Source organism: Bidens hawaiensis, unplaced genomic scaffold (assembly GCF_021521415.1).
Source record: "Bidens hawaiensis isolate Kalapana, Puna unplaced genomic scaffold, B.hawaiensis_p1.1 tig00006390_1, whole genome shotgun sequence".
NCBI lineage: Eukaryota > Viridiplantae > Streptophyta > Magnoliopsida > Asterales > Asteraceae > Bidens > Bidens hawaiensis.
The window spans coordinates 1,573,511-1,595,976 of NW_027491431.1; the positions used below are offsets into that span (position 1 = coordinate 1,573,511).

General features: G+C 36.8%; 2 protein-coding genes, 1 non-coding gene and 1 pseudogene across 3 annotated transcripts; 2 read left to right on the plus strand and 2 right to left on the minus strand.

Annotated features, from left to right (window-relative positions):
• The first annotated feature begins 486 nt into the window (after window positions 1-486).
• On the plus strand, window positions 487-4,847 carry LOC143632463 (CSC1-like protein ERD4). Its single transcript, XM_077100981.1, has 6 exons — window positions 487-751; window positions 1,060-1,205; window positions 1,617-2,528; window positions 2,927-3,141; window positions 3,251-3,506; window positions 4,300-4,847. Exons 1-6 carry the CDS (start codon window positions 487-489, stop codon window positions 4,651-4,653), a joined length of 2,148 nt encoding a protein of 715 aa, XP_076957096.1. The 3' UTR covers window positions 4,654-4,847.
• A 694-nt stretch (window positions 4,848-5,541) lies between these two features.
• Window positions 5,542-7,117, minus strand: LOC143632449 (phospholipase A1-Igamma1, chloroplastic pseudogene; annotated as a pseudogene).
• Window positions 7,118-14,768: 7,651 nt separating this feature from the next.
• LOC143632490 (uncharacterized) lies at window positions 14,769-16,065 on the minus strand. The gene is made up of 2 exons (XM_077101001.1): window positions 15,981-16,065; window positions 14,769-15,592 (listed from the first exon to the last, which is right to left on the minus strand). The coding sequence occupies exons 1-2, from the start codon at window positions 16,063-16,065 to the stop codon at window positions 14,769-14,771; spliced, it is 909 nt and encodes a 302-aa protein (XP_076957116.1).
• Window positions 16,066-19,258: 3,193 nt separating this feature from the next.
• LOC143632491 (U6 spliceosomal RNA) lies at window positions 19,259-19,356 on the plus strand. Its single transcript, XR_013153524.1, has one exon. It is a non-coding gene; the product is annotated as a U6 spliceosomal RNA (small nuclear RNA).
• The last annotated feature ends 3,110 nt before the right edge of the window (window positions 19,357-22,466 follow it).

Genomic DNA, 22,466 nt, shown 5'->3' on the forward strand with positions numbered 1-22,466 from the left:
TGTTATAACCCATTTGACAAAGTGGTCTTGACCCATGAATAGCTAGAATGAATGAGATAAAAAATTAGGAATTAGATGAAATGTGGGCTTGACACCTAAGCTTAACATTTTCTTTTATTAGTACCGTAAGATAAGATATAAGAGTGTTATAAATTATTTTGAAATTTAAAGTTTAAATCCAAAGACAAAAGAGCTACATAAATGTGTGTTTGACGTGTGCGATGTGTGTATGTTCTTATTTTTGTCGGCACTGATACTGCCGACGAAGCCAATTTTGTGATATAAAAGACATGGATATTTCGAGCTTCCTCAATCAATGCTAAACGTTACATACATTCATTATTACACCACACCTCACCTCACCTCACCTCACCTTTACGTTTACTTTATCTAACCTACTTGCTACTTCCTTCATCCCAACGGTAACACTTATTAATCTTCCTCAACCACCTCATAAACATAATACTCTCAACTCAAGTGTGAAGCATGGATTTGAGTTCGTTTATTACGTCACTGGTCACTTCATTCGTCATATTCGTGATTCTTATGATATTATTCGCCTGGTTATGCACAAAGCCAGGAAACGCCGTCGTTTACTACCCCAACCGGATCCTCAAAGGCTTGGATCGTAGCCGCTCCGCCACCCGTAACCCGTTTGCTTGGATCCGAGAGGCTTATTCTTCTTCCGAAGATGATGTTGTCGCCTTGTCCGGTGTTGATTCTGCTGTCTACTTTGTCTTCTTGAGCACTGGTTTGCTTTCACTTTATTTATTTAACACCTTTATTAGCTTTATTATTTTAATCTGATATAAATTATTAGATTCAAAAGGTTTGAATTAACTTTCATTCTTTAATTTGTTCATTAATTAATAATAATAATAATAATAATAATGTTACTTTCCTTTTATAGAATGAATGTTGTTGCATAAGCCCTAATTTAGGTAAAGCCCCAAATTTAGAGGCTAAATCACCATCAAAATTGAGGTTAATTGATGTCAACTTAACTGCATTTAGATGTATGCTAATGAACCTGTTACTATCTTTGTGTTTAATTTACAGTGTTTGGGATATTATTATTATCCGGCATTTTATTGCTACCAGCACTCATACCCCTTCATATGACGGAAAAGAACCCGAATGTTAAAGATTCTACCGGGAAAAACGCATTCGATGACCTCGACAAGCTTTCAATGGCACATCTCAAAGTAAGTTCATAATTATTTTACTAAGCTTGTAAACAAGCCGAGCTCGTAAGTGGTTTAGTGATTTTTCAAGCTCGAGCTCAGCTCGTTTACTATTTCTTATCTAACTTATATGCATTTACGATTTTATTTTGTTATATTTTGTTTATAGTTTTTTTTATATATAATATGATGTATATTATTTATTATTTTGAAGTAATTTTGTCTATAACAGTACTTATTATAACTATTATAAAATATATATTTAATATTAGTTAAAAATTAATCTATGAGAGCTTGAAATCAAGCTCGCTGGAGCTCGATGATTGAAGCTCGGGCTCGTTTATCAAACAAGCTAATTTTAGGCTTGGCTCTAAATTTACTAACTTTTTCACTTTTTTTAGTAACCATGAGAACCCGTTATCTTCATTTCAGGTAAAAAGCCCACGGTTATGGGCATCTGTGATCGCATGCTATTGGGTTTCCATAGTCTCATATGTCTTGTTATGGAGAGCATACAAACACGTATCCGATCTTAGAGCTAGAGCATTGACTTCACTAGAAGCCAAGCCCGAACAATTTGCAGTTGTAGTTCGTGACATCCCTCTTTCATCCGAAGCTAGTTCACGAAAAGAACAAGTCGACGCGTATTTCAAGAGCATTTACCCCGACACATTTTACAAATCGTTAGTAGTAACCGACAACACGGAAGTCAACAAAATCTATGAAGAATTGGAAGACTGTAAAAAGAAGCTAAGGCGGGCCGAAACCATTTTCGCTGACTCGAAAAAAGTCAACCCGGACGGAATCCCCCAGACTCACAAAACCGGGTTTCTCGGTCTTGTTGGTGAAAAAGTGGATTCAATAGAATATTATAAAGGCAAAATCGAAGAGTTGACTTCAAAACTCGAGTCTGTGCAAAAGTCAACTTTTAGAGAGAAACAGCAAGGTTCAGCTGTGGTGGTTTTTACAAACAGAGTAACCGCAGCAGCTGCGGGTCAAAGCGCACACGCACGAATGATTGACACGTGGACAGTCACGGATGCACCCGAACCGAGAGAAATATTATGGAACAATCTTCCTAAAACTTATTACAAGCGCGAGACCCGACAATATGTCGTGTACTTTATCGTGTTCTTAACAATATGTTTTTACATGATCCCGATCGGGATTATCTCGGCTTTCACAACTTTACCGAATTTAAGAAAACTGCTTCCGTTTACGAAACCGGTTCTCAATGTGGACATAGTTCGAACGGTTTTGGGGGCTTATCTTCCTCAGCTTGCTTTGATTGTGTTTTTAGCTTTGCTGCCTGCATTTCTTCTGTTTTTAAACGCCCTGCTTGCGGTGCGCGCATATAAAGTATATATGTGTGAACCCTCGGGTGGGCAAAAGTAAAATTGCACTAATTTTGACGTTATTTTACCAATCTCGTGAAAATAACGTTAAAGGTGGCGGAAGGTTAATCAGGCATCATGTGGTGGCGTTGATAGCCGAAAGACAAGGGCACATGCACCAATCAGCCGGTGTCCCTGATGATTGAGTGCTATGTGCCTTATGTCCAAGGCTTGATGCAAAACTACTATCGAGCCGGGGGTCTCACCGGAAGCAGCCTCTCTATCCCTATGGGATAGAGGTAAGGCTGTCTACATCTTACCCTCCTCAGACCTTACCATAGCATTGCTATTGGTGGGATATACTGAGTACGATGATGATGATGATGATTTCTTCTGTTTTTATCAAAGGCTGAGGGGATTGTATCCCAGAGTCATGCTGAACGGGCTGCTTCCGGGAAATATTTTTATTTCTCGGTTTTTAACGTGTTTATTGGTGTTACGATTGGTGGGACCCTTTTTGATTCTTTTAAGGACATTGAGAAGCACCCGAATTCGATTGTTGACAAGCTGGCGAAAAGTCTTCCTGGAAATGCTACTTTCTTCATCACTTTTGTGGCTCTCAAGTAAGCTTCCAATGTTCGCGGATTACTTTCATATATACACTTACAAACTTTTGTGGTATTTGAATTTTGTTATTTGACTTTTGTTGACTTGTTATGGTGTTTTGGCTAGGTTTTTTGTGGGTTATGGGCTCGAGTTATCGAGGATAGTCCCGTTGATTATATTTCATTTGAAAAGGAAGTATTTGTGTAAGACTGAAGAGGATTTGAAAGATGCTTGGTTACCTGGTGATCTTGGATACCCAACCAAGATTCCTGATGATATGCTTGTTCTCACAATAACTCTCTGTTATTCGGTGATTGCACCGTTAATTATTCCGTTTGGAGCGATATATTTTGGGCTAGGATGGCTTGTGTTTCGGAATCAGGTAAATATATCATCAGATAAAAACAGTCAGGTTTTGGGCTGTTCTATCTAAACCCCCGTGTTTGGATTGGACTGGTTAATTAGACGGGTTGTGTTCACAGTGACCTGTTTATTTAAGCGGATTGTGTTCAGGTTGACCCGTTTGGAACACACCGTGTCAGGTTGACACGAGGCTTTTTAACCAACCATGTTGATCCATCAGCCAGATTAGGTTGAGATCTTTGATACAAATAAATATATGGGTTGTGTCCCGTTTCAACGATTTAACAATTCAACCTGACACTACAGACTAGGAGTGTGCATGAAATCGATATAACCGATTTGTAACCGAAATAACCCCCCCCCCCCCTCAAAAAAAGTCGACTATTTAGTTTTATTTTTTCATAAAATTCGATTCTTCGGTTCAGCTTCGGTTTAGTATGTGATTAAAACCGAAAAGTCCGATCCAAACTGCGTTTATGAGTTTTTGTTTTTAATTTTAAATATTAAGTAATTTATAAGAGGTTAATAAATAGTACAAATATTTTAGTCCCAAATGTATAATAACAAATTAATCATTAATTAACAAAAAGATTTAGGCCCGACTTTATTATTTTGTGCCAATTATTTTTTTGGCTCAAAAATTTTAAGCCCAATTGGTAAAGCAGAAAAAACGGACCTAAACCAAACCAAAACGAACCCAAATTGAAAACAAAAAAAAAACCAAAATTAACAACGTATTTAAAACAGCCTTAAAACGGTGCTTATAAAAAGAAGGATTATGTCGATTAGCAAGGTTATTTCTTTCTTTTCAGGTCCTGAAAGTAGTGGTGCCAAAATACGAGAGCTACGGGAAGATGTGGCCCCACATCCATATCCGAATGTTGGCCTCGTTATTATTATTCCAAGCTACTATGCTCGGTTATTTTGGAGTAAAGAAGTTCATCTACGCCCCAGCCATAATCCCACTTCCAGTTATGACACTCGTCTTTGCGTTCGTTTGTAGTAGGAAATTTTACCGGTTCTTTCAATCAACTGCACTCGAGGTTGTGGCCAACCATGATATGAAGGACAGACCGGACATGGAAACTGTTTACAAGTCCTTCATCCCACCAAGCCTCAGAGCCGAAAAAAGTCCTGGTGAAGAGTTTGAAGAGGGTGATGTTTAAGAGAAACCAAGTCAAGTTAGTTGTTGTAAGTTGATGATTGTGTAAAATGATTTGTTTGCTGATGTTTTGTTTTTAGGTGTTGATATAGGAGGGTGAGTTTGATGTTTTGTAAGAAGACATTGGTGTCAAAACTATTTTGTATGGGAGATTGTGGGTTCTTATTGCAAATACACAAAACTCAAATTTGTAGCAAACAGTTATTAACGTTCACAAAAATAATTACTAAATAGTAATTAAATTAAATTATTGTTTCACTTAAATTAGTTGGCTCTTTTTAGTGGAATTTAAAAGGGTCTTCAGCAATATTAAAAAATTTTGAATTGCTTTTCAAGAAATATTAAATGGTTTTGATAATTACAATATAAAATCTAATTCCATAAATATAAACATACTAAACTTGTTGAGACGGTCCCATACTCCCATTTGTTAGAGAATCTCGGTTCAAGTGCGTTACTTGACGTGCAAGGCAAAGTAACATGATTTAAGAAGTGGATAACTATAAACAATTAAATGTGTTCAGATTTAATTGTTAGTATAATTATCAGATCCTATTATTTAACAATCCTAATTATAGTCTAAACGTGATACGTTAGATTATAAATACCCGTACTTTGGGGTTTAGGAGATTGTAATCTGAGTAATTGAGTTTTGTGAAGTTTCTCAATAATAACAAACGATTGAGCTTAAATTTCATCAGCAAATATAATAACGGTCCACAAGAGCCTCCACAATAACCTACACTCTAGTGTTTTCAAGAAACTTATGGCATAAAAGTTTTTTCCGACTTTGTAATTATTGATGCCATAATGGTGTATGACTTCGTACTTTTTAGGTTTAATATCATTTTCAAAAAGAAATCTTTATCATGTCATATATTAAAAAACTCAGTTGTCAACATATAAAAATATATTATTCATTAAAGAAACTAAAATTATACGCAATATATGGATTTACAAGCAAATATTGCATCCTACAAATCTATATTTTCTTCTTCAATGGGTGAAGGTATGTCTTCAAGTTCCCTTTTAGGTCTCACCCATCTCCCAACTTCATTGGTAACTAACCCTTTGTTGCTCAGTTGATACCAACATGGTGGAATCCTAAGCTCATTTACAAGCATATCACAATATTTATTCACTAGGGCCACATCTCGTTTAGCATCTGATCTAAACGTTGAGCCGCTACTGACGTATCCATCCACAAGATGTAAATATGTCTCTGGATGATGAATCCCAATAAAATTTGACCCACGTTTAAGAAAAGGTGAAGCTCTGACATCAAGCTTCAACTCTGCCCCAACATGGTGGTAAACCCACTCAAGGGTACCCGTCAGATCATCAAATTTTTGCAAGGTCTCGTTGAAAACGATCCCAGGCATTCGAGGGACGAGATCTTGCTTTATGGTGATTCGAAGGGCTTTCACGCCTTTATGGTGCAGCTCGTCCCGAAACGCAATGTTTCAAACCCTAGGTACACCAAAAGATATTACACTTATCGGGAGGGTCGGAAACATTATGGAAGCCTCGTAAGCAGTCAGCAAAGCTAACGCACCACCCAAACTATGTCCAGTGATCGTTAAGCTAACCTCCTAGCCTCTTTCTCTATAAACCTTCAACAACCGTCCGAGTTCCTCCATCACCTGATCCGACGCGCTCGTTTTATTATACCTAGTAGTCACACGCTTCGACTTATAAATACTAAGAAACCCTCGCTCGACCTTCGCCTCACCATGCCCTAACGGCTCCAAATCCCGTTGCATATCCTCGTACCACTCGGAAGGCAAGACGGTCCCACGACCACATCCCTCCTCCCAATCCGCTTCGACTCCACGTCATCACTCACCGCCACGTACCCCATCCAATTAGAATCCTTACTCCACGTGTCCGCCACGTAGGACTTCTCAAGCCACCTAGGGATCTCATATTGTGACATGGCGTATAAATATTTAGTCACACCATACCCGTGCCCAACTAACCCCAACTTCTCAAACAACTTGTTCTTATTATACAAACAGCTTCCGCAGTACTCCGAAAACGAGTCGAAATCGAAGGCGTCGTACGTCGCCTGAGCAAACTCGCCGTACTTAATAATCTCTCTACGGAGCACCGGATGCAGCGGGTCCAGAAGATTCTCCCAGTCGGCGCCGCCGTGGATGTCACGCCACACGCCGGAGATGTCTTCCTTCGGCGACGTCGTCGGCAAGTCCAGCTTGGCATCCGCCTGAGCGATGACGTTCCGGTCAAACCGTTGTAAGATATTTTTTAACGACGGTTTTTCGATGTACAGGTTTAATAGGTTTGAGATTGATTTCGCCAGGCGGATTGATTTGTTTGTTAGCTTGTTTTCGCCGTCGTTGATTGTGGCTGGGTTGAGAGACGCCGTTACACGTCGGTGATTGTGCAGGTGGTCACGGTGGTGGCTGACCGGAGTCACGGTAGCCGCCATGTGAATCGGCATCGTGATCTGAATACTGAGAAGTGTGATTATTTTGTTTTATTTATATTACAAGAAGGTGGTGCTTTTTCCAGAGCTAATATTTTATATTTCATGCTTTGTACAGTATTTGGAAATATATGTACAAGTTATGTTATCGTATTTTTCTGGATGTAGGGATTATTAGTGTGGAAAATAGTTTAGCCGTAATTTTGACCGGTCAAAATCAGGACGCGTTTAATACGGAGTTTGGAAGCATCCGGGTTGGGTGTAAAATGTGGGTCGGTGCGATCCGGTTGGATAGCCGAGTATGAAGTCATGCTCGTCAAATGACGGCTGCTACTGTTTCTCATTTTCAACATGTTTTTTTTTTTAATTATTATAAAGTGTTTTTTCTTTCTTTTTGTGATTTTGATTTTGATTATCTTTTTTTAATTAAGAGAATAGCCATTAAATCAAGAAAATAACCACTAACGGGTTTTACCACTAGTGAGCCTTCGGGCGGGTGGGTTTTCACCGGAACTAAAGATAATTTGGAGGCGCTTAAGGGTTCCGTACGACTGAGTTAGGCCAGCTGGTGGTGTCTTTTTGCCATTGGGTCACCCTGTACGGAGTACCTAAGCATTCTATTTTTATTAACCGTTAAAAAAAAAGGTATGATAATCAACGTGGTTCTAAATTTTTGTAGTTATCAATTTGATCGTTATATATTGTAACATCCTAAAAATTTTAATGATGAATAAAGGAAGTTATGTTTAGTGATTTCGCGTAATTGATTAATGTCGGGGAAGGAGCGGGTCTTGGACTTGGATTAATTGAGATGGGTTAAATGAGAATGGGATTTCAGGGATATAAATACCCCCAAAATCCCAAAATATCTTCATTTACATCTATTTCTTCACACACTCAAAACACACACATTCTAACCGATCAAGATTCGAAGCCGAGACCCGAGATTTTGTTGATAGATCTGAGTTGGTAAGGTAAGAACAAATCCATCAAAGCTAATATTATTGAAAATGGTTAGGATTGGATGGGTTAACCGGACCCGAAACCCAAACTGCCCAAATTGGACCCCTAAAACGTCGATTTTAGGCCGATTTGATGGTTGGGATTTGTAGGCGCCGATCATACGACTCCGTGGGTACCAAAATCGAGTTATTTGGCTAAGAAACGAAGGATTTATGGGCAAACAGATCTGCAGCGCGATAACTTCGCCTGCAAGATTAAGTTCGCCTGATGAACTTCGCCTTCAAGCGTAACTTCGCCTTCAAGCGTAACTTCGCCTAAGGATAACTTCGCCTACGGCCAAGTTCGCCTAAGGATAACTTCGCCTGAAGCCAAGTTCGCCTATGGTTTAACTTCGCCTGAAGCCAAGTTCGCCCGAGGTTTAACTTCGCCTAAAGTGAAGTTCGTTTAGAAAATAAATTAAAAACCTAATGGAAAATGTGTTAAGACAGTTATTGGAAATAAAATTTTTCCAAGCTGACCTGGCGGCTTAACCCCAGCCAGGGGCGCTGCCCCCGGACCCCCGTTCGTTGTGGGTAGTAATTAAGACTAGAAAGATGTTATAAGTAGTGATAGTTAAATTGATATGTATACTTGTTATACAGTCAGCCGTGCACAACTGAAGAAAGGGATTACGATCAACGGAGAACGTAACCGTGTTCAGGTGAGTTTCTAGCCCCATTTATGTGTTATGTTTTCGGGGCTGTGTGCATACTCAATATGTTTGTTAATACGCTTATCCTAAGAGATAAGTGTATGCCTTATGTGAATGATATTATATGTATGAATGATTGCTTGATGGTACGTGAACGATCTTCGGTTATTGCACGTATTGTCAGGTTGTAACGCTATGTGTAAGGTAAGTGTGATATGTATGTTTATGTGTATGAACGTGATAAAGATAATAAAAGAAAGAGATGATAATGTATGGTTGTATGGTTACGGAAAGGGTACCGAGCCCTAATAATACTCGAGGTATGATGTATGGTTGTATGGTAACGAAGAGGGAATCGAACCCTACTAATATTCGAGAACTAGGGAACCGAACCCTACTAATATTCGAGAACTAGGGAACCGAACCCTACTAATATTCGAGGAAAGAGGGTACCGAGCCCTAATAATACTCGAGGAAGGAGGGTACCGAGCCCTAATAATACTCGAGGAAGGAGGGTACCGAGCCCTAATAATACTCGAGGAAGGAGGGTACCGAGCCCTAATAATACTCGAGGAATGTAGGGCGTAATGCTCTTTATAACGTAAGATAGGAAGGTAAGTTAATACTAAAGAAAGTAAGAAAGTAAGAAAGTATGAAAGTAAGAAAGTATGAATGAAAGAATATAATGTTATGTGAATGGTATGACTATGTGATTATCTAGAACTCACTCAGCGTAGCTGACTTTTAGTATGCACGCAGGTGATTAGGATGAGGAAGCTCGCTTGAGAAGACACATGGCACTGAACAAGAGTCGGGCATCTGAAGACTTATGATGTTTTAATTTAATGCTTTAATGTTGAAAGACAAAGGATGTTTTGAGACAAGTTATGAATTATGTAAAGTTTTATGAAAGTTTTATATTCCGCGTAAATGTTTTAATTAACTCTGATATTTAGAACTGTGTTTATGAGTAAATTCAACACGAAAGTAGGGCTACCGGTAACGGGGCCTTACATATATACTTTGGTTACTAGCAAACCAACCACAACAAAACATGTGGCGCCATTTATATCAATTGAATCAAAAGTGATAATACTTGTACGCTTACGTCTACGCCTAATTTATGCAAAAATTGCAATACTTTTGCCCAAAGTGGTAATAGTTTTACGGGAAAAGGGCTAATACGAGGGTATAAATGATCCACGTATCATTCTTTTACTAAAAGACTTTGAACTGAAAAAGAAAATTAATAATTCATTTACTGATATCAAGTCAAGATGATTGTTCTTGTTTTTCATTAAGTCATGCATAAAATTATGTTAAATTCAACTTTTATATCATAAGAATGTTTTATGTTAATGTAAAAAGTATATATCAATTATAAATGCCTTGTTCATTAACTTTTATTGTTAAAGATATCATAAAATTCTAGTATAATGAGAAAACAGGTAGAAAAAAGAAAACACATTTGTAGCGTATGTTTAACCCCCAAATCTAAATTTTTGCTACTTCTCAATAAAATCAAAACGATTACAATAAAGTGATAGGCTAACGAGCAACAAGCTGCGCCGCAACCCCTTTTGAATAGCAAAACCAATCATACTAAAAACGAAGCGTTGGGCCGTAGGAGCCGAAAAAGTACCATGTACGACACGTTGAACCCTGTTTAGAAAATTTACAGCCTTCGAGACCAGAAACCCAAATGTATCAAAAGCAAAAGGGAGAAACACATGTTGATTCTCTAAATAGGTTTTCTCGTATTTGACAACTTTGTCCGATTAGGCCTTCAACGAAGCCTGCCCCAAAACAAACCCACGGTCCCTGAGCCCGACAAGAGGAGACACTCCTGTAAGGTCCACACAAGTGTGTTTCTCCCCTGCCCAATCGAACACCAGAATATCAGCTGGTCGTAACGTGGACCTCCCTTCGAGCGGATCCGTAAGGAAGTTAACAAGGGCCTCCTTTTTAGCAGAAATCCCTGCCCGTTTGAGAACATCGCACAGAACATCCCTAACCAAATCATGTATGTATTTAAAACCAGGTAATTCTTTGCATGCACCGCATGGTCTCCAAAGGGATCCAAACAGGCCTTGCGGCAAACTGGGCAAGGCTCATCAGTCGGAAACATAGAGATCATTAGCCGGTACGTACTCCAACGCCAACATGTGTTGGCCTAACTCTTCAATGGGGATGGCCGTTAGAAAATCCTGAGCCCGAGAAGCCCGAAGGCATTCAAACACCGCTTTTTAGCGAGGGGATAGATCAAACTTCGCTTCTAAACACTGGACAATTCCACTAAATACGGCACTCGCCAAAACATGTTGGGCTTTAGGGGGGGTGACCTTATTAGAGAGCCCGCTAAGATCAAAATCGGGAAGCGAAGTACGTAAACGACCATTGCACACCCATAATTAGTGTCCAACCCATCAATACCATGTTGGGCTTTAGGGGGGCGGTGACCTTATTAGAGAGCCTGCTAAGATCAAAATCGGGAAGTGAAGTACGTAAACGATCCATCGAACATCCATAATCAGTGTCCAACCATCAATACCACACCCCCGAAGAATGTGGTCCTGCAAACTCCATGATTGTGCTCACGAAGCCAGAAAAGCATATGTAGATACATCCTTGGCCGAACATAAACCAAAACCCCCAAAACGGGTCGGAAGTTATGCCAACCTCCATTGGAAATCCCCGAAGAATAGACCCCGACAACCCATGATGTCCTCAATCGCCCCTCGAAGTTCATTATCAAAAATAGAAACAGTTTCCCCCACATATATAGGCTGGCACGTTCTTAGGCCAAACAACAGCTTTATTTTAAAGTGTTGGTTTGGTTCAACTACTCAAATATTAAGGGTTTGCAGAAATAAATTATCTTATTGCTTTGCCACATAAATAACAAACCGGTTATTAAGAAACAAATTCAATGAAGACAAATTATGGATCATGGTGTAAAGTGTAAACAACAAGCAGAGTTGGTGGTAAGCTAATTAGAATCGGCCTGTTAAAAGTTCAATATCAAACCTGGGCTTAAACGGGACATAACATGAAAAATAAATTTAACCTTGTCCAAAAAAGGAACCCGGTCTTCGAATCATGGTTCTGATACAGTGAATATGAAAACTAAAAGAGGAACTCGTTAAATGGGTTGAAACTCGATAATTGTTGAAACGGAGGCAAAGAAAAAAAGAAACGGTATGGGTCCATGGGATATAATTTGAGCAACACCCGATTACCTTCACAATGCGTATTGGATGTCAAAGTTAGCAAATGTCACTCTAGACTGGTAGAGTCAATTATTTTCATATTATACATTGGTTTAGTATAAACTATTTTAGTTTTTCTCTTTTAAAAAAAATAATAATAATAACTATAGTTTATAATATGCAAACCGGGTAGAAATGCATGTAGAAGAGGGTGCAATATGTGTATTTTGTGGCAAATATAAGGAACTATAAGGCTGATCATAATAGACAATATGGTTAGGACATACTGGAAATAAGCATAAGGTTAAGAACGTGTTTGAACAATTGAACCTTAACCTGAGTAGTTGCGCTAGCTGGAGTGCTAGATGGGTAACCATAGCAATGTCGCATATTAACCGGTTTCATTCATTAATTGTAGATAGCCTAGCAAGCCTAACCGGAATGCTAGACAGGTAACAAGAATATGTTAACCAGAGTACCCTTCTTTTTGTTGTGCATTAATGCCTCCAGATGTCGGCATTCGTCTTGAGGTTTCAAACTGGCCGGACGCTAGTCAAATACTTATTCCAGATACGACACCCGTTTTTTATATGCAAACAACCTCCAACAGGTAGATTATGTATGCAATAATAATAATAATAATAATAATAATAATAATAATAATAATAATAATAATCTTCTTTCTGTAATCATGTTTGGCGCGTTAACAAGAAGCAAATATTTGTAAGTGGACAGAAATGCGTGTGTGGGTCAACCCGACCCCTTTGACCATTCTAAAACTGACCCTTTTTCTTAATGGTAGAGAAACTGATCTGATTTTGACGATTTGCGAAATTGTTTTTATGGTTTTGAAGTAATATTTATGCATACATACATATCACAGAACAACTATCCGTCTCCCAGAAAGAAACCAATAGTAAAATTGGTATGTATAGATGTTGTCAGAGATCATGATTACATGCATATTCATGACTGGTTTGCTAGATGCTTGACATGTATTCATAGCAGGGGTTCATAGGTGTTCATGGTTTGGTTCTGTTAATAGTTTCAACCCAATTGGTTTTAAGTTAATCAGTTCAGTTTCAGTTCGGTTAAGTTTGGTTAATAACCAAAATCAAATTTGATTAAAATTTTTACTTAGAAATACACAAGGTGGATGCGTAAATATGAATGGTTCGATTCGGTTAATATTGGTTAGCCGAGGGTATAATAAGTAACCGATAGACAAATATTTATAGTTTTGAATTATTAAAGCTTCATTTTTTCATTAAAAACATATATTTAATACAAAAATATTATATATTTACATATTAGACCATGTGTAGCGGTAACTCTTCACATAGAAGCATTGTGCGACACGTGACTTCTAAGTTAGCAATTGCGAGTTTTACAAAAGTGATGTTGGAGTTGAAAAAAATCTCAAAAACCTCTTGCGGTCATTACATTTTTTCCTCCATTCTCCCACACAACAAGCGTTATGTACACAACTATCCATTGCAAAAGTAATCTCACAAGGTGGGGAGTTTGTATATCTTTTTATAATTTTACCCATTGTTATGTTGTGTTGCTTGTTGATCCATTTACATAGTCTTTACCTTGATGTGAGTTTTATAGAATGTTGTTTATAAAATATAGAGTCAAGCCATCACGAGCGATATCTCAATTTCAGGATTTCATGTTTTGTACTTTCTCATTTACGACTTACCCTTACATAATAGTGTCAATTTTAAATAAGGATACTATTTTCTCAATCATTATCGGATTAGGAATAGGCGAATGGCTAAACTTCTCATTCACAAACCCCGTATAAAACAAATAATGTTGTATGCATTTCAACGAGTGCAACTATAGTATAATATCGTAACGCTAGTTGACCCACAACTTATGGAATATCTTGACGTGAAATTATTCCACATAAATTTTGCATGTTTTCTTAAAATTGAAACACGACGAAATACATAAATTTACGAAGCACTTAAATAATGAGATTTTTACATATTTCCCCTTCCAGAACTATGTAAATTACATATTTTCCCAAAATACAAGTTTTTAATGCAAAATATACAATACTCTTTAAACATGGTTTGAGAAAATATGTAATTTCAAAGATTAGGATGGGAAAATATGTAAATGCCACTTAAATAATTGATCAATGTCATATATGAATTATGATTCATGGTTTAATGATCCTCAATGGGCTAGCAAATCGCTAAGCTTGGTGGGCCTATTTTTATAAAATTGGGCTGGCATAATTATTCAAATTGAGGTAATTGGCCCAAACAACTTGAATTAAAATAACCTAACACAAACATAAGTGACCGAACGTTCACAAATATAATTTACAAACAAGATACTTATATTCGTTTGTTTAACTAAAGGAACAATTTATTCATATTTATGTGAGTTCGTTCACAAACAATCCTTGTAAAGGCGCATTAATGTCAAGTTCGTTTACAGAACATTAGGTTGTGTAATGCATAAGTGTTGAATATCATAGGTATGAAATATTAATAGGACGTAGACACGTTCACCATAAACACGTTGTTGAGCTTGTTTCTTGGCTATTTGGGCCATGAGACTCAAATAAAAACAAAGGGAAAACCTTAAAAAGAATCCTCGAAGAGGCCTAAAAAATGTAAACATAAATTTGTAAACTATGTTTGTTTAACCTTGTTCTTGTGCTAGTTATTGAAAGATTAATATTAGAGTTCTGTTACATTTTACATGGGACGGTACACGCGATACAAATCATTCGTGTGCATACCTCAAAGATGATTCCCTTTCATTAAACATACATGTTTCGATATCATCTATGACTTCATATCCGATTTTTTCACAAGTTCGCCTCCCTTTTTCCCATTTCTTTTCTCGTTTAATTCAAAACACTTCAACATATGGTCTAACTCTGAAATCCCTTCTTCAATATCCGCAATTTCATCACTTTCTGTTATTAGATGTTGTCTATAGTTTCGAATCTTCTCTAAACTACAACTAACTTTCACTCCCATTTCCTCTAGTGTTGTTTGCATCGCGCTGCTTTCCTTGTGCGCTTCTTTTAATTTCCTTTTCATTGATCTATATCCATCTAATGATTTCAAAAGTTGCTTTGAAAGTGACTTGTTATGTTCTTGAAGCTCTATGGTCCCTTGTGTTTCCTTCTCTCTATGTTGTTCTTTATGCACTTCCGCGCATTCATGAACCTTTTCTAATAATGTCTCGTTTTGTGCTTTAAGGTTGTTTATATGTTCCTCCATTTCGGCTAACTCGTGTGCTTTTTTGGTTAACTCTCCCATCATGATCTCTTTTTCTTTTCCCAAACTTGAGCACATGATTTCTAGACTTTTACGTGCGGCCAAGTTTGCACCGAGCTCTCTTTTTAGGCTTTCCTTATCATCAATTGTTATGGATTCGGTTAACCGTTTGTCCTTTGGGCTTTGCACCGGGCTTGATCTTGGCAAATCGGCTCGTTTGGTTCCAAACGATTGGCATTTTTGAATCCTGGTTCGGACCATATCGATTATGGTCGTCATTCCCGCAACCCTTAACATCCTTCTTCCATCATTTCTTTGTGTTTTGCATGCTTCTTTGTGATCTTGAATCAATTTCAATAGTAACTTCACATTCGCTGCAACACCTGACGCGTCATATCATATCATGCCATATTATTGTTAGGATTAGTGAAGGCCTTTGGGCCAGGTTCGTTGGTTGACAATTAGAAGACTAAAGGGGCGGCCCGCTTAATTATGGAGGAAGGCCCACTGGAGTATTCTTGGTCCCTACTCCATTAAACCTAATTGTTATCTATATATACCTAGTCATGTATTGTAATCTTTGTACCGTGCTTAATAAAATACCCTAGTTGTAGCCCGTGGACGTAGGTCGCCTTGACCGAACCACGTAAATCTCGTGTCTCTTATTTATTGCTTTCGTTTGTGCGTGTATGTTTGTATTTCCGCTGCGTACCGACTCTGTTCAATACCTAACAATTATATCATATAAACAGAAAGGAGATTGATTATTACCTTCCAAGGCGGCATCATCATAATGTTGTGTGTTTGTTGATGTTGTAGTTATTTCTGGAGGTCTTTTGTCCCTAAACTTACTCATATCTAAAAAAATCTTAAGAAAATTTGAAAAACAAAATGTATGGAGGGTTATGTGAGAGAATGAAAAGAGGAGAGAGAGGGGGGTTAACTTAAAAAATTTCCCTCTCTTTTCTTTTTTGAATTTCTCAAAGATCAGCATTTTCCTTTCTTCAGAAAATGTTTGATTGTACAATAATTTCTATGGTGTGTCGTGTATTTTGATTATGGTTGGTTGACAATCACTATTTTTTCCTACCTCATATCTTTTTCTTTTAACTTTTTCTATATTACCATAACTTATTTATTAGAGTAAAGTGTCAAAATCGTCATTCAGATTTGGTTATTTTTGTTATTTTCGTTTAAGTAGTTTATTTTTTGCAACTGGATTATCCAGTTTTTTCCAATTATTGTCAATTTCTTTCAAATCAATAACTCCGTAAGTATTTATCGTTAAATCAAGGGGTAAAAGTGACTTGACGAAATTGACAACAATTAAAAAACCTGAATGGCTCAGTTGCAAAAAATAAACTATTTGGACGAAAAAATAACAATTACTCTATTTATTACTTTAGCCCAAACTAAGATTCAATTAAATTATAAGATTGTCCTCGGGTAGCTGAACTTCATCTTTTCTCTCTGCAGATGATCTCAACAGAATTTGATATGTTGTGTTCTTTTTTTCCTTTATTTTTTCGAGTTGTTTTAAGAATAAATATTAAAATTCCAACTAAAATCATGGTTAGAGTCACAAACTCATATAAGAACACAAACTGTTGTTTGATTTGAATGTTAGAATCAAAAATCAAAAGGCTAACTAACGATGTGAAACCCAAATTCATAATTAATGATGTTACATCGCCTACGTTAGTTGACTTCTAGATGTGTACGTGTTTGTGTGTCTATATATATAATGTTACAAATATATTATATTTATATACAAATGCAGTAGTATATGTGGCTTAAGTTTCTATATAATTAAATTGCTACAGATCTTAATGCCATTTTTTCTTGTTTTCCCACATAGATAAAAAACTGTTGACCGTTGAGTTGGAGCTTTCAAGACTTTATTGCGCGCATATCCGTGTACGCCTGTTACTGAATTCACCCGACTCGATGGGACAAGTTGATAACAATTGGGCATACGGACACGCATTTCACTAGAGTTTCATGGAAATTTTCAGAGTATGAAAATAATGATTTGTTGAAGTATGATAGAATTTTATTGTTATGTGAGGGCGTTATTCATCGGATAGACGTGTACATGAAAGTATGGTCGCATGTCCACTTTAATTCTACCTTGTTGCATCAATGTCGGCTAATACTCACTACGCACGTGAATAACATCTCGTATATCACCTTAGTTTGTTAGCGTATCGACAACAAAACAGGCATTCTTTGACAGCAGTCGACATGTATGCAAACAATACTAAACTAATGTCTGTTCTATTTGACTAGCTATTTAAATTCATGGTTGATGCATCATGCATGAAGTTTAGATATGCCCAGACACCAATCTGTAACTTTTATGTCGTGGATGGTAGTATTTTAGCGATGAAGATGATGATCCATGCATATAAGATGTCTTTAAAATCACAAGATTAATCAATATTTAAGTAGTTTATGGCTGAGGTCTTAAGAGTCAACCAAGATAGCTATAAAAACCTATCAAAAATATTGTAAAAAGAAAATAATAAAACCACCCTAACACAGAACCCAGTTGACGTTGGGTCAACAGGGCCGACTCATAGAGAGGGCGATCACCTAGACTCACTCTCCCAAGAGATGCATAATTGTTAAAAAGAAAAATTATATATTTTTTATATAAGATTTTATTTTAAAGTAAAAAGATACAAAATAATCCCTTTGTGCGATGAAAAGACTTCTAGTGTTTTAAACCTTAGGGTCGTCACGGTTTTAGTTCCTATTGTTGATGATTTTTTTTATTTTTTTTTTTGTATAGAAAAAAATTTTTTTTTTGTGTTTCATATAAGTCATTTTAGTAACTTGCATATTATTTTTTTTCTTTGGTCCGTACTAGGCTTTGAAAATGTAATTCAATTGATAAAATTGTCAAATTATTTATCGCATACATAAAATTGTGATTTTAGAGGCCTTTCTTTTACTTGCCCCGAATTCAAAAATTTTGATGAATTCTCGGAGACCACCCTCAGGGTCAAGTGTAACGTCTATGAATTTTCTGCTCGAAAAAGCTTGTCTCTTGTATTTGTACTCGCATTTTCTTGCTCGTAAACGCTAGTTTATTGTATGAAATTATTCAATCCTTTAATATTTAATATAATTTTTTAAAATATTGGGCAGATTATTTATACTTTAGTTTTGAACTTTCCACGGGAAATCTAAACCAGCTCAATTATAGTTGCGTATTAAAACGCACTTGTATTTAAAAAGTTAAATCACATAAACAGTCTTAATGGTTTCCAAAAATATGAGGCTTTGAGTTTGAGATGCAATAAGTTTGGGATGTGAGATTAACAATAACATATATCCATTTATTTTTAACAGAAAAAAAGACCCCATGTGAAAGTAACCCAAGTTATATATTGTAGAAATAATTGTTATAGATAAAGAAGAGAATCACTGTAGTTAACTACTTTAGATGGTATTATGGCCCAAAATGGCCTTATGTATAAAAATTTACCAAAATATCCTATGTCCAACTACAAGCTATATGAGGTCTTTTTCTGTTAAATTTAAACGAAGGTTAGTGTAAGTGCCTACAATAGTTACAAAACTTATGCTTCATATCTCAAAGTTAGGCCTCAAGGTTGTTATTTTTGACCAACCACTCGAATCATTTTAGTTATTAACTTTATCTAAAATAACCATTTAGATCAACGTTGGTCAACTCAGAACTCAATTCGTCATTTAGGTGAAACCTCATTCAACCATTAAGGTCAACACTATATCGGATAAGGGATGGTTCAGAACAAAGAAAATACACCTTGATTGTAACGAGCCAAGTAAACCGTGTCAAAATATTGTCCGCTTTGCCCTCGATAAATTGCCCATCTAGAAAGTTATGGTTTTGTTTTCACTCGACGAATTGCTCACACATGCAAAATGGATATTGAAAATGAAGGTTTCCACCCCTTTATAAGGAGATTTGTGTTCTCCTCCTCAACCAACGGGGGACTTACGTCTCCACTCCTTTAGAGAGCCTAGCGTCCTCGCTGGCACATCGGCTCTGATGACCCGTTATTGACATCCAATAATACTGGAACGATACATGAAATATTAGCTTGACCCTTGCGCAAGAATGGCATGCACAAATCGAGAAAGGATCCAAAAATTTTTTTGCACGAGAAGCCAGATGTTTTAAATAATATCGAGCCACTCTTGAGTCGTTCGAGATGAAGGGCAAATCTCACCAAGGATGACGAGTCCTTGGGGGTGTCACCATAGGCAAATTCTGCATCTCTAGTTGGGATAGTAAAGCAAACCTCATTAAGAACGATGAGTCCCATTGATAAGGGGGTGGATGGTGATTGTAACACTCTAGGAAAATTTCACATTCGTTGTTGCATAAGAGATTCATAGTTCATAAGGTATGTCCAGCCTCAGATATCACCAACGCGTTGTGGACTTTGTTGGTTGTGGAGTAGATGCAAACATCAAACTCCATAGTTAAGCGTTCTTATATGAGAGCAGTGTTATGATGAGTGAACTTTTGAAAAGTCTCCACCGAGACAACCAAAACAATCCGCAAATTCCTGGATAAACAATCAATCAAGGGTCACCCATAGTAATTAACTTTTAAAGAAACTCAATTATTCAGCAGGAATAACCACATTGCTCGATCACCATGAATAATTCTTTTTTCAAGATCCCTCCTTGTCAATCTAGTATTAAAATCTTCTTTAGTTTCAACCGGTGGCGAAGCTTTGACGAAAACGTCAGGGTGGCCGGATCCAATACGTATAAAAATTTTTATAAACCTGGGTAACCGGACTCAAAATCTTTGCATGTAAACTAATAAATTTACACTACGTATAAAAATTTTCAGACGAAACAGACACAAATTTACACTAATGAACAAGAAAAGGGACGACACAAGCTTCCCCCCCTAGCTACAACATATCAAACACCTTGACACAAATAACCTATAGACCATCGGAAATGATATATTATCTGCTATAAGTTACGTAATTTAAATTTACAAGAAATTTTGGAAAGAACAACCATACAAAATAAAAGATTAGAAGTCAACTCAAAGTAAAATAATAAAAAATTAGTTGGGACATAGTAAAAGAAAAGATTCTGGTGTGTATAGGCACAGGGTGGTAAACTGAAAATTGGTTGATGTGACAGCAGTTTTTGTTTGTTTGTCGCCCCATCAAAACACCGAGAATATTGCCTGCATGCTCCTCTTCATTTTTAATAATTCAAATTTAATTTTTTATATCTATCACTAATTGTAATAAACAAGCAGTATATAATTCGCACGTTGCAGCGGGCGTAAAACTTTCTGTTTTGATAATCAAGTTAACCAATGAAAAATCTAAATATATAATCATAATATAACAAAAAGAGTATCAAAACGTGTTCGTTTACTTGTTTTATTACCATCCAAACCCATACCAAAAACGCATGCTGTGACGGCTACCAATACAAGAAAAATCCAAAGGATATAACGTGTTTAGTTAATTAAGTAGATAGATAAATTAGCTAAGAAAGAAATAAAATAAATCAAAATGTTAAAAAGAAAAAAAAAAGGATTGTTAGAAATATAAAAGGCATAAATAGTAGTTCATATGCATACAGTGTACAAAACATCAATGAAGCATAGCGTACAAGACCCTATTGAACAAGATAGTTGCTAATTGTAGTATATGTATTTATATATATAATTGATATTAAGTAAAAATTCTACTAATTGCAACAAATTGTTATTAATAGGAGTTGGGAGGGTAAGAAGTAGTGGCTAAACCTTACTTCTGTCTCGCAAAATAGAGATTGGTTTTAAGAAGACACTCTACTTTAAAAACTAGTGTTTATATATATCTATATATCAAGAAAAGCCCGTATTTATTTATAAGAGCTCTAAAAGATCATATAAAATAAGATAAGAAACAAAATAATGAATATAATAATTGCAAAAATAGTATATACGTATATATTAAGTTAATAATAATACGAGAATTCTTGTAGAGCAATCAAGCAATCGTATACGATAAAATCACAACAAAAATAAAGTTTAACCTTGATGTATATAGAACTACACCCCCCCCCCCCCACCCCCCAAACTCCCCCTCACATATCCTTAACCTTAATTTTACGTCTCCAGGAAGTCCTATCATCCACCATGTCCTCATAGAAGGGCAATCTACTAAATCAACTTTATTTCTGACATCTCAAGTTACTTTGGGCCTACCTCTACCCCTCCTCCCATTTATAGTAAGGGTTTCCGCTGATCTAACATGAGCTGTCATCTGTCTCCTCTTCACATGTCCAAACCATTTCAGTTCTCCATCTCCTATCTTATATGATATACTAGCCACCCTAACCTTTCTCGAAACACGTCGTTTCTTATCGGTCCAACCTAAAACTTTCTTGTTTACACGTTATCTTGTCTTAAACGTCCTTATTCCACCACCAAGACTCCTTATGCTCGTTTGCCTTTCCTATTGTGACCCCGGGAGTCTCTTTTGCAACTTGAATTATCTTTGTCACCATAGTCTCCCACATCTGACTTGATTCCCCATCCAGTCCAACTTGGGTCGTCGATAAGACTTTTTCCTTGAATAGGGCACACTTGTCATCCTTTAAATTTCCCTAACGAATTATAGGTTTATTTATCTTCTTTCTTCCAATCAACTTATTTGTCATCTTTATATCTGCCACCAATACCTAGGTTGTAAGCCACTGCAAAGTCTAAAAATCCGTACCGGTCTCATTCCTAATTCCAAAGCCAAAACCCGCATGTACGGACTGAAAGCCATCATTATATTTCCCAACGTGCCCATTAAAATCACCTTCGATACATATCTTTTCATTACTGGGTATGGACCCCACAACTGCGTCTTGACAATCCCAAAATTCTCTATTTTCTTAATCTCATAGTCCAACATGTGGTACGTAAGCGCAAACACGACAACTACTTCCTCACCTAGGACTAGCCTCAACACCGTAATCCAATCATTATGCCTAATCACATTTGCAACATTAGTGTATAATTCTTTGGCCACTAGAAAACCCATCCCATTCTTTGTCCCATCAGATCCTGTATACCATAATTTATACCCATTACGCTTGATACCTCTATACCCTTTCCATCTAGTCTCTTGAAGACACGCTATTTACACCCAACGTTTCTTAAACACATCTACCAACTCTAATAACTTACTATCTAGGGTCCTATGTTCCAAGAAGCAAACACAAAGTGCACTCCTTATATTTTCCCTT

Excerpts from the sequence above, each read along its gene's own strand:
- LOC143632463 (XM_077100981.1), top strand. The coding sequence starts at position 487 with ATGGATTTGAGTTCGTTTATTACGTCACTGGTCACTTCATTCGTCATA. Across the intron at positions 752-1,059 it reads CTTTGTCTTCTTGAGCACTG|TGTTTGGGATATTATTATTA; the intron begins GTTTGCTTTCAC and ends TTTAATTTACAG. Across the intron at positions 2,529-2,926 it reads TTTTAAACGCCCTGCTTGCG|GCTGAGGGGATTGTATCCCA; the intron begins GTGCGCGCATAT and ends TTTTTATCAAAG.
- LOC143632490 (XM_077101001.1), bottom strand. The coding sequence starts at position 16,065 with ATGAGTAAGTTTAGGGACAAAAGACCTCCAGAAATAACTACAACATCA. Across the intron at positions 15,593-15,980 it reads TGATGATGCCGCCTTGGAAG|GTGTTGCAGCGAATGTGAAG; the intron begins GTAATAATCAAT and ends ATGACGCGTCAG.